This window comes from Vombatus ursinus, unplaced genomic scaffold, assembly GCF_900497805.2.
Source record: "Vombatus ursinus unplaced genomic scaffold, bare-nosed wombat genome assembly UNPS02014793.1, whole genome shotgun sequence".
Lineage (NCBI taxonomy): Eukaryota > Metazoa > Chordata > Mammalia > Diprotodontia > Vombatidae > Vombatus > Vombatus ursinus.
Window position 1 is genome coordinate 8,398,075 of NW_020954571.1, and position 16,277 is coordinate 8,414,351.

Consider the following 16,277-nt stretch of genomic DNA (forward strand, 5'->3'; position numbering starts at 1 on the left):
CTTCTAGTCCAAAGCTTCTTCCATCTCACCAATCAATCAACCCATAAGGACCCACTATGTGCCAGGCACTATGATAGGCACTGGGGACATGAAGACAAAAATGAAGCAACCCCTGACCTCAAGAAACTTACACTCTATTTGCTTACACTCTACTTGGAGAAACAACACGTACATTTATAAATCCATATAAAACACATTTTCTGATCCCAACCCGTGATTTCATGAAGAGCAGGGAAGAGCCACTTGAGGAAACTTTCTCTACCAATGCAGATCAACACCTGCCTCTGCAACTTCTAGTCCCAGAGACTTGATTCGGGACAAAGTAGTTAGAGGTAGGGGTGATGATGGCCCCTTGGATATCAGGAAAGGCTGCCTATGTTAGACAGCGGCATCACATCTCAGTTTTGAAGGGAGCTAGGGATTCTAAAATGCCAGATGTGGAACCTGCTACAGGACGCCTGCTACTCAGAATGTCCAGCAGAGGGTAGCATTTCCTCACATTTGGAAGCTCTCAGCTCCAACTTCAGAGTGACTTTCAGGGACTGAATGTTCTCGTTCCTTGGTGGGTGGTAGGGTCAGCCCAAGGCTTCACTCTCAAGGGAAATTTTCTCAACAGCATACAAAAGTCAAGAGGGAGGGAGCAGCTGGGGTCTTTGGATTCCAATGAGGATCCCAGTTACATCCCCCAGAGTTGACATGGAGAGTTGACTATTGCCTTCAGGGAAACAGTTCCTGGCTGGTGAGGCAAAGGTCATGAAGATGTAAGCTTGGGTGGGAATGAGGTGGTAAGAAAGAGGACAGCAGACAAATATGGAAGCTAAGGGATAGCTCAGGGCTCTTTAGAGTTAACTGTGGAGCTTATGCAGAGGAAGAGAGACAGATGCCTTCTAAGGACAACTCAGAACACTGAGTGTCTCATGGAGCTGAGCCCCACATCCCTCCCCACCTGATTAACTTGAGGAAGCTCAGTGACCTGCAGGGAGTCTTGCTGTTACAGCTTGAAATCTATGGCACTCTTAAGATGACAATCCAAAACTATGATCTCTTTTCAGATATTGGTCCCCACCTTGGCCCCCTCCAACCTTCAGAGGCCATATTGTTCAATTCTATCATTTTGAAATTGAAAACTGAATTGAATTGAAAATTGAAAAAATTGAGGTCGAGGGCAGTTAAATGACTTGCCCAAAGCCACACAGGCGGTAAGCATCAGAGACAGGATTTGAACCCAGGTCCTCTGACTCCAAATACAGCACCCTTCCCATTGTATCAGGCTGATTATTCCCAGTTTTCCTAAGTTAGAGGACCTGGATTCAAATCCTGTCTCTGATGTTTACTGCCTGTGCGGCTTTGGGCAAGTCACTTAACCTCAGTTGGCCCTAGTTTTCTCATTTGAAAATAAGATGGCCCCTTATGCCCTTTCCAGCTATGGATCTGTGATACAATGATCTTTTGCCTTGGAAATTTTCAAGAGTAATATCAACACGCATCCCCCCCTGCACCCAAAAGTAGGGAGATGAGTGTATTAATCTTCTAAGGAATAGATTGGGAGTTATTGCACCCAGCCAGCTAGCACCCTGAATTTGGATCAGGTTTGAGTACAAGTTACTTAGACTCAGTTTTCTTATCTGTAAACTGGGAATAATCATGCTTAAGCTACATAGCTTGCAGAGCTATGGTAAACAAAGTGCTTTGTAAACTTTAATGATTTTTGTACACTACAGCTATCATTAATGTTGCTATCTTTAGTAGGCATTAGCACATAAACCCGAATATGGGCATACAACTATATTCACCCTCTCGAGTCAGTGTCTACCCCCATCCCAGGACTAGCAGAGTATGGAGGGACACGAAGGCTGGGGGAAATCTGTCACAAATAGAAAGGAACCCCTTACCCTGGTGGAAGTCAGAGACGATATGGTGCACCCCATAATGGGCAGAAGCTCCACACACCATGGAGTGGCCATAACAGAAGCAGCTGGTACAACCAGAAGGATTATGGGGCTGCAGGTTAAATGTCCCAGGTTGGCATCTAGAACACAGAGAGGACAAGACAAGCAAGTAATGATTAACCAGATGATGGAAGGAAGGGTAGACCTGGCTGGAAGCTGCAGGTCTCACCCCTTCTCATTTCATCTCTTCCATTTCCCTTCACCACTGATCAATCAACAAGCACTTACTATGTACCAGGTACTGAGCTAAGGGCTGAGGACGTAAACACAAAAATGCAACAGTTCTTGCCTTCATTTTAATGGAAGAGCCAACGTGTGTGCGTATAAATATATACATGAAATACACAAATTGTTTATGGGAGGGAGGATATTGGGAGCAGGTCACAAGATGGGGATCAGGAAAGGCTTCATGTAGAAGGTGGTACCTGAGCTTAGACTTGAAGGAAACTAGAGATTCTGAGAAGTTGGGGTGAAAAGAAGTATATTCTGGGCATGGAGGACAGCCAGGGCAAGGTCAGGAGACTAGAGATTGAGGGTCATGTGTATAGAGCAACCAGTAGGTGAGTACAGCTGGATTGAAGAAGAGGAGGAGGAAAGTCATGAGCAAGCAGTGCAGAAAGGTAGGAAGTGGGTGGGGACAAGAGCTTTAAATGCCCAACAGAGGAGTTTCTATATGATTTTAGAAGCTAGAGGAGCTTGGGCTAGAAGGACAGATAGGGAGGGCTGACCCTGGGTGTTACCATAGGCTTACGTTGGCTGCAGCTCCCTCACCTATCACATAAGTAGCCTTCCACCTTGTCCTTGCAGGGGCACCGTCCGTTTCGGGAATCACAAGGTCCTAAGCTGCCAGAAGCTTTGCAGGTACAAGGTCTGCCAAGAAAGGGGAAAGACAGGGAATCTTCTGTGAGCTCCTCTGCAGCCAGATTCAAATACGCCTTCCCCTCTTGCCTCCATGAGCACCAGGAGGCAGACCGTTTCAGGGATTTCAGTCTCAGCTCACCAATGCCCCAGTCTCATCTCTTCTATATAAAAGTTTCCCTGACTGGTCAGCCACTCAGTTGCAGGAAGAAGTAGGCAAGGTCAGACACAACAAGAGATGAACAGAACTGCTCGGGCTAGTTAGGGACTGGCTTTTTTTTTTTTTTTTTTGGTTCATGAATGAGCAATTTTGAAGATTTAGATAAACTGCTAAAGAATGAAATGAGCAGAACTAGGAGAATAATTTATATGATAACAGTAATACAGTAAAAAGAAACAACTTTGAAAGTCTTAAGAATTCTGATCAATGCAATGACCACCTATTTTCCCCAAGGATAAGTGATGAAACATGCTTTCTATGACAGTGAGGAGATGGAAATAGGGTACAGAGTGAGACATAATTTTATTTGGACACAGTCAATGAGGGAATTTATTTTGTTTTGCTTGACTATCCATATTTATTATAAGGATTTTGGTTTTCTTTCTATTTTTGTTTAGTGGAATGGAAAAGAAAACATATTTGCTAATTGAAAAAATTCATTAAAAAATAATCCTGGAGTGAGAAGATGTGGGTTCAAGTACGACATCCAATGTTTACTATCTGTGTGACCTTGGACTAGTCACTTACCTTCTCTGAGACTCAGTTTCCTCATGTGTAAAATCAGGGGATTGGGTTAGCTGGATTCTGAGGTCCTTTTTATCGCTAAATCTGTAATTTTTTTTCTACTGCAAAGCTTGTTGCCCGTATAAACACAGGCCTACATACATCAACGCATACTTTTGTCTGTGCTATTAACTTTTCCCACAGTGTCCTCCCCTTCCCCATCCTTGTCTGTTGAATCCCAATGTATTCTCTAAAGCTCCATTCAAATGTTACCTCCTACATGAAACGTTCCCTGCTGTCCTACAATGACCCTTCCCTATTGCCCATCATCCCTTAACGTCACAGTATTTGGTTCAACTCTCCGATGCATGTCTCGTGTAATATTGTATGTTAGAGCTACTTGTATTTGTCAATTAAGCAGTCAACAAGTATTAATTAGGCACTTAATATGTATCAGGCACTTTTTGAGGTCCTGGGGATAAAAGTACAAAGAATGAAAGAAGTCTTACTCTGAAGGAGCTCATACTGCTAGGCTGTAAGCTTGAGGAATGCCAAGGCCGTGTTTTACTGATATATCCATCTGTGTCTCTCTAACAACTCTCTAATATGCCAAATTACAGATGAGAGGTGGACTGCATCAAAGGGGGAAGTTTCCATATGGGTAAGTGTAATTCTGTGTTCCATATACTGATGTTATCTCAAGTCTGGACACCTGGATACCTGGACACCTCCCACCCACACCCAACCCAAACTAACACTAGGCTGCTCACATAAAAACACATAAAAGATCTTAAAATATGCACATTTATTCACACCTATACAATATGCTTCTCATATATACCTCTCCCCACTAATATTTACTTACATATATGTACACACATTCATACACATCCATTTGTATCCATTTATACACATGCAAATCTATTACATATATACATATATACAGTGAATATAAAGAGGTGAAGGTGTATGCACATATGTGTGTATACCTATATGTACTAATTACACTTGTACTAGGGGCAGCTAGGTGGCACAATGGACAGAGCACTGGTCTTGGAACCAGGAAGACTTATCTTCATGAGTTCAAGTCTGGTCACAGGCACTTACTAGCTGTGTGACCCTGGGCAAGTCACTTAACCCTGTTTGCCTCAGTTTCCGCATCTGTAAAATGAGCTGGAGAAGGGAATGGTAAACCACTCCAGTATCTCTGCCCAGAAAACCCCAAAGTGGGTCACAGACAGTGGGACACAACTGAAAAACACCTGAACAACACAAGTACTCAAACCCCTGTACCTACGTACCTGCATCCACCTTCACTAAGAGAATGGAACCCTGTCAGACAGCGATCACATTTCCAGCCAGTCACACTGGGTTTACACTCACAGGTGCCTGTGTTGTCACACTGTAGGCTGAGAGATCCTGGGGGCAGAATGAGGAGACAGTAACATGAAATTGGGCTTGGGGGTGGGGGTCAGCATGAGTAAGGGTAGTAAGGGATGATGGGAATAGGGAAGAGTCATTGTAGGAGGGCAGGGGGGATGGGAGGCAGTGCAGCATGGTGGTAAGAGTGTGGAATTTGGGTTCAGATCCTGACTCTGCTATTATTGCCTACATAACCTTAAACAAGTCACTTCATCTTATGAGCCTGTTTCCTTACTTGGAAAATGCTGGGTTTTGACTCGATGCCCTCAAATGCTTCTTCTGGCGCTAACTAAGCATCCAACTAGGATCCTATAACCATGGCCCCAGCTAGTCTGGAGGAACCTCGCTCCCGGATAACTCAACATCTCCTGGACTGAGTGCGAGCTTCCTAAGCCCTCTTCTCCCAGCTACCCTAGGGGTAGGTCGCACAAGTCTGATTATCTCCTGGCTTGTCCTCTTACCCCCACCCTGCAGCTGTTGCTATGTACCTGCTGGGTGGCAATCACAGGGCTGGCATGGCTGCTGCTGGTCCCAACGGTAGAAGTTCTCTTGGCATTGCTCACAGTGGGGTCCTGCGGTGTGGTCCCGGCAGTTCTGGCAGTGACCACCATGCCCAGTGCTCCGGTACAACTCCCAGTCATAGAAACAGTCTTCAGAGAGGCCGCTGCAATTGCAGGCTAGAGGACAATGTCAATATTATATATACAGAAAACATTTTATATAACATAGGATAGTATATATAATATATGTAACATATTCTATATTATAATGAAATATAACATATTTAATATATTGATATATAATATGATTATAGGCTATATAACAATACTATAATATTATTATCTAAAATACAATAATATTTTATTTTGTTGCTCTTCAGTTATGTCCTTCATGACCTCATGGATCACAGCACGCCAGGCCCTTCTGTCTTCCACTATTTCCTGAAGTCTGTCCAAGTTCATGTTCATTGCTTCCATGACACTATCTCTCCATTTCATTCTCTGCCATTCCTTTCTCCTTTTGCCTTCAATCTTCCCTGACATCAGGGTCTTTTCCAACGAGTCTTGTCTTCTCATTATGTGACCAAAGTATTTAAGCTTCAGCCTCAGTATTTGACATTCCAATGAATAGTCTGAATTAATTTCTTTAAGTATTGATTGATTTGACCTCTTTTCTGTCCAAGGGACTCTCAAAAGTCTTCTCCGGCACAATTTGAAAGCATTGATTCTGTTTCGCTCAGCTTTCCTTATAGTCCAACTCTCACAGCCATACAATGTCACTGGAAGAACCACAGCTTTGACTACATAGATCTTTGTGGGCAAGGTGATGTCTTTACTTACAACTACATAAATAATAATATAATAAAACAACAGGCCTCTGTGTAGCCCTTCAAAGTGCAGAGTGCTTTATTTTCTCTTTCAAGCCTCTCAGCAACCTCATCAGGCAATGAGTACTATGAGTATCATTATCCCCATTTCACAGATGAGGAAACTGAAGCTTGGAGAGTTTATTTTTTAAAATCTCTTCCTGAAAATATTCTTTGACATATTTTGTTTTTACATAACTTTCATTCCCAAATATTCCCGAAGAGTTTAAGTGACTTGCCCATTGTCACAGAGCTAAAACCTCTTTCTAAAAATTTTCATTGATATATTTTGGTTTTGTATCACCTTTATTCCCAAACATTCCCAAAGAATTTAAATGATTTGGCCATTGTTGCAGAGCTAGTAAATAATGAGGGCAGGACTAGAACCCAGGTCTTCCTCTCAATAAGGGTAACACTCTCTCTACTATGGCATGCTGCCTCTTGCAAAGATTGTTCAGGAATATGAAGGGGGATAGATGTTAGAAGGTTGGGGGGAAAGGAGGAAGCCTGGGCCTCTTGTAGGGAGGGTCTGAGACCACCTTCCTTTCATGGGGAGAGTGATATCGTAGAAAGATGACCTGGACATCAAGGTACCTGGGCTCCAATCCCTGTCCTGCTCTGGGTGACCTTGGGTAGGTGACTTGGCCTCTCCAGGACTATTTCCTCATCTACTAAATGTTGCAACAGGACCACATGGTCTCTAAGGTCCCCAGCAGTGTTAAAGAGTCTGTTTCTATGACTATATTCTCTCCCTGGTGTCTTGTAGGTCCTATCTCACTCAGACTCAGTTTCCCCAAGTTGAGCATCTGTGCCCATTTCATACATGGGAATACCAAGGCACAGAGAAGCAGCTAGCTCAGATTATTATAATCTCCTTTAAGGCAGAGATCTGATTTTATTCATCTTTCGATATCCCATGATACGTCACACATGGTAAGTGCCCAATAACTATTAACTGAATGAATGAATCACTGTGTGGCCCTGGCATCAGAATCAGAAGGCCTCCCTGTGTGTACAGCCTTAAGCAAGTCATATAACTTCTCTGGACCTCAGTTTTCTCATCTGTAAAATGGTAGGGAGGAGGGCATTAGACAGACCTCTGCACAAGTCCATTCTAACAGTAACGTCCTATGGTCCTATAAGTGAAGTCTTTCACAGAGATGCTATAAAACAAACCAGGGTATCTCTGGATGGTTCCACCCTATTTTCTTTACACACAAAATTTCTTTACTTTGCAGTGAGCAATCCTGCTTGGACCCAGGTAACCGACTCATTGACTGTGCTTTTGCTGGCAAACTCTTTTATCTTCATGACTTCTAGCCGGAGGCCGGGGAAACGGAGGATTCCCTGTACTTTAGGGGGATATGTGGGGGAGATACGATATGAACACAAGACAAGGTAGGGTGGAACAGACAAAGAAGATATCCAGCCAAACTGCTCTAGAAAAATTTGAGGAGAGAACACTACCAACTGGGGGGGTGGGGGGGGGAAACAGAGTCATGGAAGACTTCATGGAGGAGGTGGCATTTAAGCTGACTCAAAGGAAGAGGAGGATTTTTCAGTCAAGACAAGGAGCACATTCCAGGCTTGGCAGACGGCCTAAACAAACGCGAGGGCCAGGAAGAAGCTTAGGCAGCAGGCCAGTGTGGCTGGATATTAAAATGTGTGAAGAGGTGTATGATTTCATATACTTAAAACGGATGAAATAAGTTTAGAAAGGCAGGTTGACGGCAGATTGTAGCTGCACTTGAGATTTCGAGTCATTTTGTCTTTCTAGCAGGGAAGCCAGGGACCAGAGGGGGATGGTTGGTCTTCAAAATTCTGATCAGGTTCCACCTGAGGTTGCCTCCTCCCTTTCTTTCTTCTGGGATAATAATAATAATAATAATAACTCATATTTATATGGAGGTTTAAAGTTTGCAGAACAATTTACATACATTATCCCTTTTGATCCTCTTAACGACCAGGTGAAGTAGGCGCTATCATTACGACCATTTTTACAGATCACTTAACCTGGAAGTTAAGCGACTTGCCCCGAGGCACACGGGGAGTAAGTGTCCGAGGCTGGATTTGACCTCTGCACTAGTCACACAACAATATTCCACTCTTTCATTCCTCTCCGGAACCTGCTCTCCAGACTCTTTGCCCCATGATTCCTTGTAGCCTTCTCATCCTGAAACATGCCTTTGACACCAGGCTCCAGGAGCCTTCTCTGGCTGGACGATGCCTCCACCCTGAAGCCCTTTCATCTGATCTGTCAGTTGTTCTTTTCCATTTAAAGGAAAGGCCCAGGCTGCTCACGTTCACTCCTTTGTTCCTTTCCAGGCTCCATTCTGACTTCTCGTATTTCTTTCTCCAACATGCCCCCTGTGTGGGACCTTCTTTTTCCTCCTCCCCTCTTTCTTTTTCTTTTTATATGTTGTCTTCTCCTACTGGGGGAAGGGGATAGGGATTGTTTTGTATTTCCAGTGCAAAACGCAGTGCCAGACATGAAGTAAGTACTTGATCGATACTTGTTGGTGACTTGATTTCAATGGTTCTATGAGCTCTTTGATACAATTACTGCCTCCTGTGCCATAGATCCTATCCCAATCACACCTCATCCTGTTTAATTTTTGTCCAAGTCCTCCCGTGAATCATTCCGTGAGAATATGGAGATCCATCCAAATGCCAAAGGAAGGCCTTCCTCCCAGGCTCTTAACATCGCACAAACACCAGTACTATACTTACTGTCACACTGAGTTATTGATGCCTGACCAGCCCCTCTCCTTTTCCCATGATACATCTCCTATATGTTATCTTCCGTGATGCTTCTTGTGATCAAGTCACCAATGGATAACAACCTGTAGCTTATATGATGGAAATCGTATCTCCTGGGTCGCCTGAAATTTTGGTTCTTTGGAGATTGTGGTGTTCCATAATGGATGCCATGATGCACAAATCCTATCTGGATTCAGTTCAGCAAACATTCATTAAATATCTGCTCTACATCAGGCATCGTGCTTGGCAATGAGGTTATAAACATATTTACCTCCAACACTTCCAATATTACTTTGGACGAAGCATTTCACCTCATTTTTATCACCTGTGAAATGAAGTGGTTGGACTAGACATATACCATGAAGTTCCTTCCTGGTCCAGATCTCTGTTCCTATGATCCCCGGAGCACAGTGCCTGCTTTCAGGGAGTTTATATGCTACTTGATTGAGGAAGGATAGGATTAAAAGCCAGGCTGAGGTGTTCGTGCTATCTTTGTTGTCTGTCCTTTGTTCTCGAAGAGGTCCGTGACATCGGAGAGGTGATGCCATGATATGAAAGTGAATTGGATTTAAGTGATGGAGGGCTGTGCAAAGTCAACAGCTTCACTTTCTCTTCTGAAGTCATCTGGATCCGGTGGCCAGATATAGATCAGGACGACTGGAGGCGACCCAGGATGCATATTATCTTAGAAGCAATAGGGAGCCACTATAGGGCTTTGAGCAGGGGAGGGGCATAGTCAGACCTTTGCATTGGGAAGATGATTTTGTCAGCTGTGGGGAAGGTAGACTTGAGACACAAGCAAATGGAGGCAAAGAGAACAGTTAGGAGGCTATTACAATAGTCTGAATAAGAGGTCCTGAAGGCCTAGATGAGGGAAGCAACACTGTGAATGGAGAGAAAAGTATGGAAATGAGATGTGCTGGGTACATAGAATCAACAGGCCTTGCAAAGATGGCTGTGGGATGAGTCCAGCTCCTGTCCATCTGGCAATTGCTCAGTGACTCGCTTGGAACAGGAGATTCAGAGCAGAACTATACAGGAGAAAGGTGGGAGAACTCCCTTAAGGAGGCCCCACGACGGAGACCAGCAGGAGCCCATTAGGGCAAGGCCAGAGTCCTACAGGGCTGTCACCCTGTGCTGTGGAACACAGTGTTCTGCCATCCTTCTCCAGAGCTGGAGTCCATTGCAGGCCAAGTCCAGGGAGACGGCCTGGCTCAGGAGTCCTGTCTGCTGAGGAGTTTTTCTGCTCGGCATCCCCAACCCAAAAACAGCTGGCAACAAGTAGGAGAGACTTAAACACAAACTGATGATTGTCTGGCAGGAGGAAAAGGGCAGAGCCGAAAAGGGGGAGGTGGGCAGACGGTGGTAGCAGGATCGTCACGCTATGCTTGGGGCAGACAGGGGATGAAGTCGCTGCTGATTGGCCAGTGCTTTCCCCTGCTGGCCCCCATCTTCCTGGGAGAGTGAGCCATCCTTTCTTCCTTTGTGTTTCTGAGGTTACATTGGGAAAACCACAGCACGGACCCAGACTCAGAAATGAGGGGGTGAAGGGTGGACATCAAAGCATGGCCACAGGCCTATTGGGAAAGACTGAGTGGGGGGGTTTAATCCTTCTGCCCAGGGAAGTCTGTGTTTGATTACCAGCTGGGACTTGAATGGTTAAATCCAAATAAAGAACTATACAAAGCCTCTCCCTAATTTCTGACTTGCCTCATTCCCCCCAGTGAAGTCGATCACTGACACGTATCACAGACTCTCAGACTTGGACAGGACCTCAGAGGCCAGCTAGGACAAATTAGGACTTGGCATCCCTTCCCAGGCAGGAAAGCCTAATAAATGGCCATCCAACCTTTCAGTGGAAGAGGGGGCTACCACCTTGCAAGGCAGCCTATTCTATGCTGGGCAGTTCTAGTTGTTAGGACATTTTTCCTTATATCAAGCTGAGATCTTTCTCCTGGCAACTTCTTCCCATTGCTCTAAAATTTCCCCTCTGAGGCCAAACAGAACGAGACTGATCCTTCTTCTGCCCTTCAAATGCTTGAAAACAGCAATTGTCTCTTTCCCAAGTTTTCTCTTCAGCAGGATAAATATCCCAAGTCCTTTCATTTGATCCTCATGGGGCATGGTTTCCAAGTCTTTCAATGTCTTTGTAACTCTGTTTTGGATGCTCTCCAGCTTGTTAATGGTTTTTTTTTTTTTTTAAATAATTTTAGTTGATTATCCTTTATTTTTAACCTCCCCCCCCCACACAGAGAGCTATCCCTCATAACAATGAATGAAAAAGAGAAGCAAAAAACAATTCAGCAAAACTAACCTATATACATATGTGTATATATATATATGTAAAATCCAACATTATATGCAGAGTTCCACACTCATAGTTCAGCAAAACTAATCAACATGTATTAATAAAAAATCCAACATTGTATGTAGAGTTCCACACTCATAGTCTACAGAAAAGGGTAGAAGGGGTCTGCTGATATGTATTCTTTGGGAACAAGCTTGTCATTATAATTTTTCTGCATTCATTTTTTATTGTTTTGTTGTTCTTTTCATTTAAATTGTTGTAGTCATTGTACATATTGTTTTCCTGGTTTTGTTTATTGTGTCGTTGTTCAGTGATGTCTAACTCTTCATGACCCCCATTTGAGGTTTTCTTGGCAAAGATGATGCAGTGGTTTGCCATTTCCTTCTCTAGCTCATTTTACAGATGAGGAAACTGAGGCAAACAAGGTTAAGTGACTTGTCCAGGGTCACACAACTAGTAAATGTCTGAGGCCAGTTTTGAATTCAGGAAGATGAGTCTTCCCGACTCTGGGCCCAGCATTGAGCCACCTAGTTGCTCATTTCTTTATTGTACTTTGTATCCATTCTATATGTACATATATATATACATATACATATTCATATATATATATATATCTCTTGTCATGCTCTCTCTATTCATCCCTTCTTACAGCACAGTAACCTTCCATTGCATTCATGTACTACAATTTGTTAAGCCATTCCCTAACTCATGGGGCATCAATGTCCTTTCAAAAATATCTTTCCCAGACCAGTCAGTCAGTAAATAAACATTTATTAAGTGCCTATTACATGCCAGATACTGTGCTAGGTACTGGGCATACAAAAAGAGACAAAAGACAGTTCCTGCCATCCGGGAGCTCCCACTCTAATGAGGAAGCCAACAAGCCGACAAATATATGCAAACAAGCCATATACAGGATAAACAGGAAATAAGAGAGAGAAGGCACTGGAATTAAGAAGGGTTGTAAAACGCTTCCTGTAGAAGATGAGATTTTAGTTGTGGCTTGAAGGTGATGGAGGATGGGGTTCACCCTGGATCCGCAGAAGAATCCAGCAAAAGAGACTGAGAAGGAATCTCAGACCAGGAATGAGTGGTGTCATTCCTGAAAAAAACCCAGAGAGAAGAGTGATTTAAGGAGAAGAGAGGGATCAGCAGCGTTAAAGGCTGCAGAGAGGTCAAGGAGAATGAGGACTGAGAAAAGACCATTGGATTTGGTAACCAAGAGATAATCAATGACTTTGGAGAGAGCAATTTTGGTGGAATGATGAGGTCAGAAGTCAGATTATAAGGATTTAAGGAGAGAGTGAGAGGAGAGAAAAATGGAGGCATCTGTTGCAGATGGCCTTTTAGAGGAGGTTAGCCACAAAGGGCAGAAGAGATCTAGGACAACAGTCCTACATAGGAAGATCAAATGAGGGTTTGCTTTTTTTTTTTCCAGTATGTGGGAAACATGGACACGTTTACAGGCAGTAGAGAAGGAGCAAATAGACAGGGAGAGAGTGAAGGTAAGTGACAGAGTTGAAATGACAGAGAGGGAGATATGCTAGAGGAGAAAGGATGGAATGGGATTTGCTTGTGCAGGTAGAAGGATTGGCCTCAGTAAAGATTAAGTCACTTCTTCGTGTGAGATTGGAATGAGAGGAGAAGGTGGCAAAGACATCTGAGTGATATGAGATGAGGAAACGGGGAGAAAAAGGAGCCCGTGGTGAATGACCTCAGACTGGACTTGAGGTAGTGGATATGAAGCTTCTTAAAGGCCACAGCTGAAAGAATTGCAGAATATTAGAGCTGAAAGGGTTCTCAAGGGGAAGCCTACAGAGATGGAAAAATCTACCCTGATCATTTTACCAATGAGGACACTGAGGCATGGACTGACATGTTTTGCCCAAGTCAGCCAGCTGACCTGGGAGCCCAGAAGCCACTATTAACTGCCACAGAGAGAGTCTTTTGAGCCTTTCACTGGGCATAATGGTTTAGTAGGAAGAACCACTGGATTTTTAATCAAAGGAACCAGGTTTGACTCTGCCTCTACTAGTAACTACCTTTGTGACCTTAGGCAAGTTTGACTTCTCTGGACTTCAATTTCCTTATGAATAAAATAAGAGAGTTGAGCTCAAAGACTTTTGAGGTCCCTCCCAGCTCTAGATTTATAATCCTTCGATTTCTAAGGTTCCTTCTAGCAAAATCCTATGATATTAAGGCCTACCCAAGAGCCAGCTGCCAGGGAAGATATTCTGCTGTGTTTCTCCCAATTGGAGCTTCATTGAGAACTCAGGTATCATGTTAATTCTCCCAATCCTGCCTATGCCTCCCTGTCATCTCCCAACATGCGTAGCAGCAGAAACAGACACTTGTCAGCTCATCGTCTTCCTTCCCCACCTTTGTCCCCCTCCCCCAACTCCAAGGCTGATTCCTGCCTAAGATACCTACGCAGGCATTCATTGGCAGCCTCCGATGTTCCCCGAGCCCAGGGCCGGTCTTGGTAGAAGGGTAGGCACTTCTCACAGTCAGTTCCTGTGGTGTTGTGCTGGCAGCTGCAGACCAGCCGGCCTCCTTCATCAAGGACACATTCACTAGCATGCCCATTACACTTACACCTGGAGGGAAAAACAAGAAGGTGAGACTGACTGGAAGCCCCCTAAGCCAGTAGTAGAGGCAGCATCATGCAGTGGATAGAATAGTCAGGATGGACTGAGTTTGAATTCTGCTTCAGATATTTACTTCTTGTTTGACTCTGAGCTAAACATTTATCCTTTCTGGGCCACACTTTTTTCATTTGTAAAATCAGACGATGATGATCTCTACTGTCCCTTCAGCTCCAAATCTGTGATGCTAGGAGTAATTGGAAACCCGGCAAATGAAGAGTTAAAACAACCAGGAACCATGGAGTCATAGATCTAGACCACCCTGGGCAATTCTCTCATTTTATATATAAGGAAACTGAGGCTCCTGGACATGAAATGACTTGCCCAGTGTAACATGGACAGTAAGTGTTAGAAGTAGGACTCAAACCTAGGTCTTCTCTCTCCAAAACTAGGACTATGCCTATGGTTCTAAACCCTTTGTACCAGAGGTAACAGCCTGGATTCTATTCCTAGTGTTCATAATACTACCGAATTCCTCCTAAACTCCCCAAAATGACAGCTATCTCTAGTAAAGTATACTTCTTTCTAGATGGAAATAAAAATTCAGGGCATAACTAAGCAGAATCAAAGAAAGCAGCTATACCTTATAATGACCCTCCCCGCTGCTATCCCCAGTAAGGAGGCCATTGCCCTTTTGAATTAGCTCCGCCCACTCTTACTACCATTACACTGTCTCTTTGGGCCTGGATAGTGTCTTTTCTAGTTCCCTTAGGTCCCTCAATCCCCGTCTATCCTCTTCTTCCCTCTCACAGAACTAAATAAATTCTCTGTCCTCACTTTGTGCTCAATAAATACTGATGACCAACTGAATGTAGGGTCATTTTCATTTCATTGGAATTGGGTTGGGGTTGGGATTGGGGGGTAGGTGGGCATTGTTCTACAGTTTAGTTCTTTAAATTTGGAGAGGGGCATATATTTCAGGCAATTCCTGGAATGGATACAAGACGTAAAATCTCTCAATAGGCTGCTTTGATCTCCATGTAACAGCATGGCTGAGTCAAAGGCCAACTTTGTCTATTTCATGGTTGGGTGTCAGGCTGGTCATGGAGAGAGGAATGGATTCTCTGCAGGGAGCCATAGGGCGCCTCCTAGCGGAACCACCTGTCCACGGTCCATAAGCATCTCTCTCTAAAGTCAGCTGCTGGTCTGAGGGTGGTCTGGCCTGATGTAAATTGAATCCAGATGTTCTCTGCCTCAAAACCCCTGAAGTGAAGGGAGGGAGGAAGAGCAACTGGAGGCCTCTGGTCTCCCCTACCCCACCAGCCTGCTCTCCCTCTCCTTGGAGGCTTCAAAGTGAAGACTGAGTGGGGATGATGCAGGAGACAGAGAAATGCAGCTGGTCTCACCCACCCCTTTGATAGTGTGCACCTTTCTCCTTTCTCACCTTCATTCATATAGTCTCAGGGTGGAGGGGGGAAGCGGGGAATGCCCTGTCTTGTATTGCTCTCTAATGGTTTGAAGTGGGCTCCTCTTGGGTCTCCAAATAAAGTATAAACTACTTAAAGGAAAAAAAAAGGCTCTTTTTATGTTCTACTATTTTTCTGTGCCCTATACCATGTCTAGCATAGTGCCACGTACATGGAGTTTGTGGACTGGCTTTCTAGGGTACTAGAATGGCCCTGGGTTCTGGGCTGAGATGATCTTGGTTAAGGGAACATAGAAGAGAAAGAGTGGCTGGCACCATCCTGCATCACCTGGGTTATAGCCCAACCTTCCTCCTTCAGTCCTCCCTTCTCCTAGCTGTGTTCCTCCAACATCATCGTCTTCAACTCATGAACCAGTTGTTCAGGAGTTGAAAGACCTGTCCCTAGCTCAAAAATGATTATTCCCTCTACCACTCCCTAGATGAGTCCCTACCAGTGGCATCATCCTTATCATAGAATCACAGATGGCTAGAACAGGAAAGGCCCTCATATTATGGAATGTTAGAGTTGGAAGGGACTTTAGAGATTAATCCAAACTCCTCATTTCACAGATGAGGAAACTGAGGTTCAGAGAGGAGAAAAATTATTTGCCCAAAGTCACACAGGGAGTTAGTGGCAAAACCAGGACCAGAATCTAGTTCTCCAGACTCCCCATCCTGTGTTCTTTCCTGTACTCCAAGTTATAGTATTCTCTAGAATAATTCTGTGTCATGCAGGGAAGTTTTTCCATTCATTTTCAGCTATGTGGGGGCAGGGGTGAGAAGTGTTCTTTTAGCAGCTTCCAAGCCCAGGCTAGGGAGTGTGCAAATTTAGGCAAAGTG

General features: G+C 44.2%; 1 protein-coding gene across 1 annotated transcript in view; it reads right to left on the reverse strand.

The window, feature by feature from the left end:
- Nucleotides 1-16,277, reverse strand: part of LAMC3 (laminin subunit gamma 3) — a 79,393-nt gene that overhangs the window by 39,903 nt on the left and 23,213 nt on the right. Inside the window, exons 4-8 of the mRNA XM_027869606.1 lie at nucleotides 13,818-13,984; nucleotides 5,442-5,630; nucleotides 4,833-4,950; nucleotides 2,721-2,819; nucleotides 1,893-2,029 (exon numbers count right to left, since the gene is read on the reverse strand). Coding sequence (XP_027725407.1) covers nucleotides 1,893-2,029; nucleotides 2,721-2,819; nucleotides 4,833-4,950; nucleotides 5,442-5,630; nucleotides 13,818-13,984 — 710 coding nt within the window. The remainder of the gene's footprint in view (nucleotides 1-1,892; nucleotides 2,030-2,720; nucleotides 2,820-4,832; nucleotides 4,951-5,441; nucleotides 5,631-13,817; nucleotides 13,985-16,277) is intronic.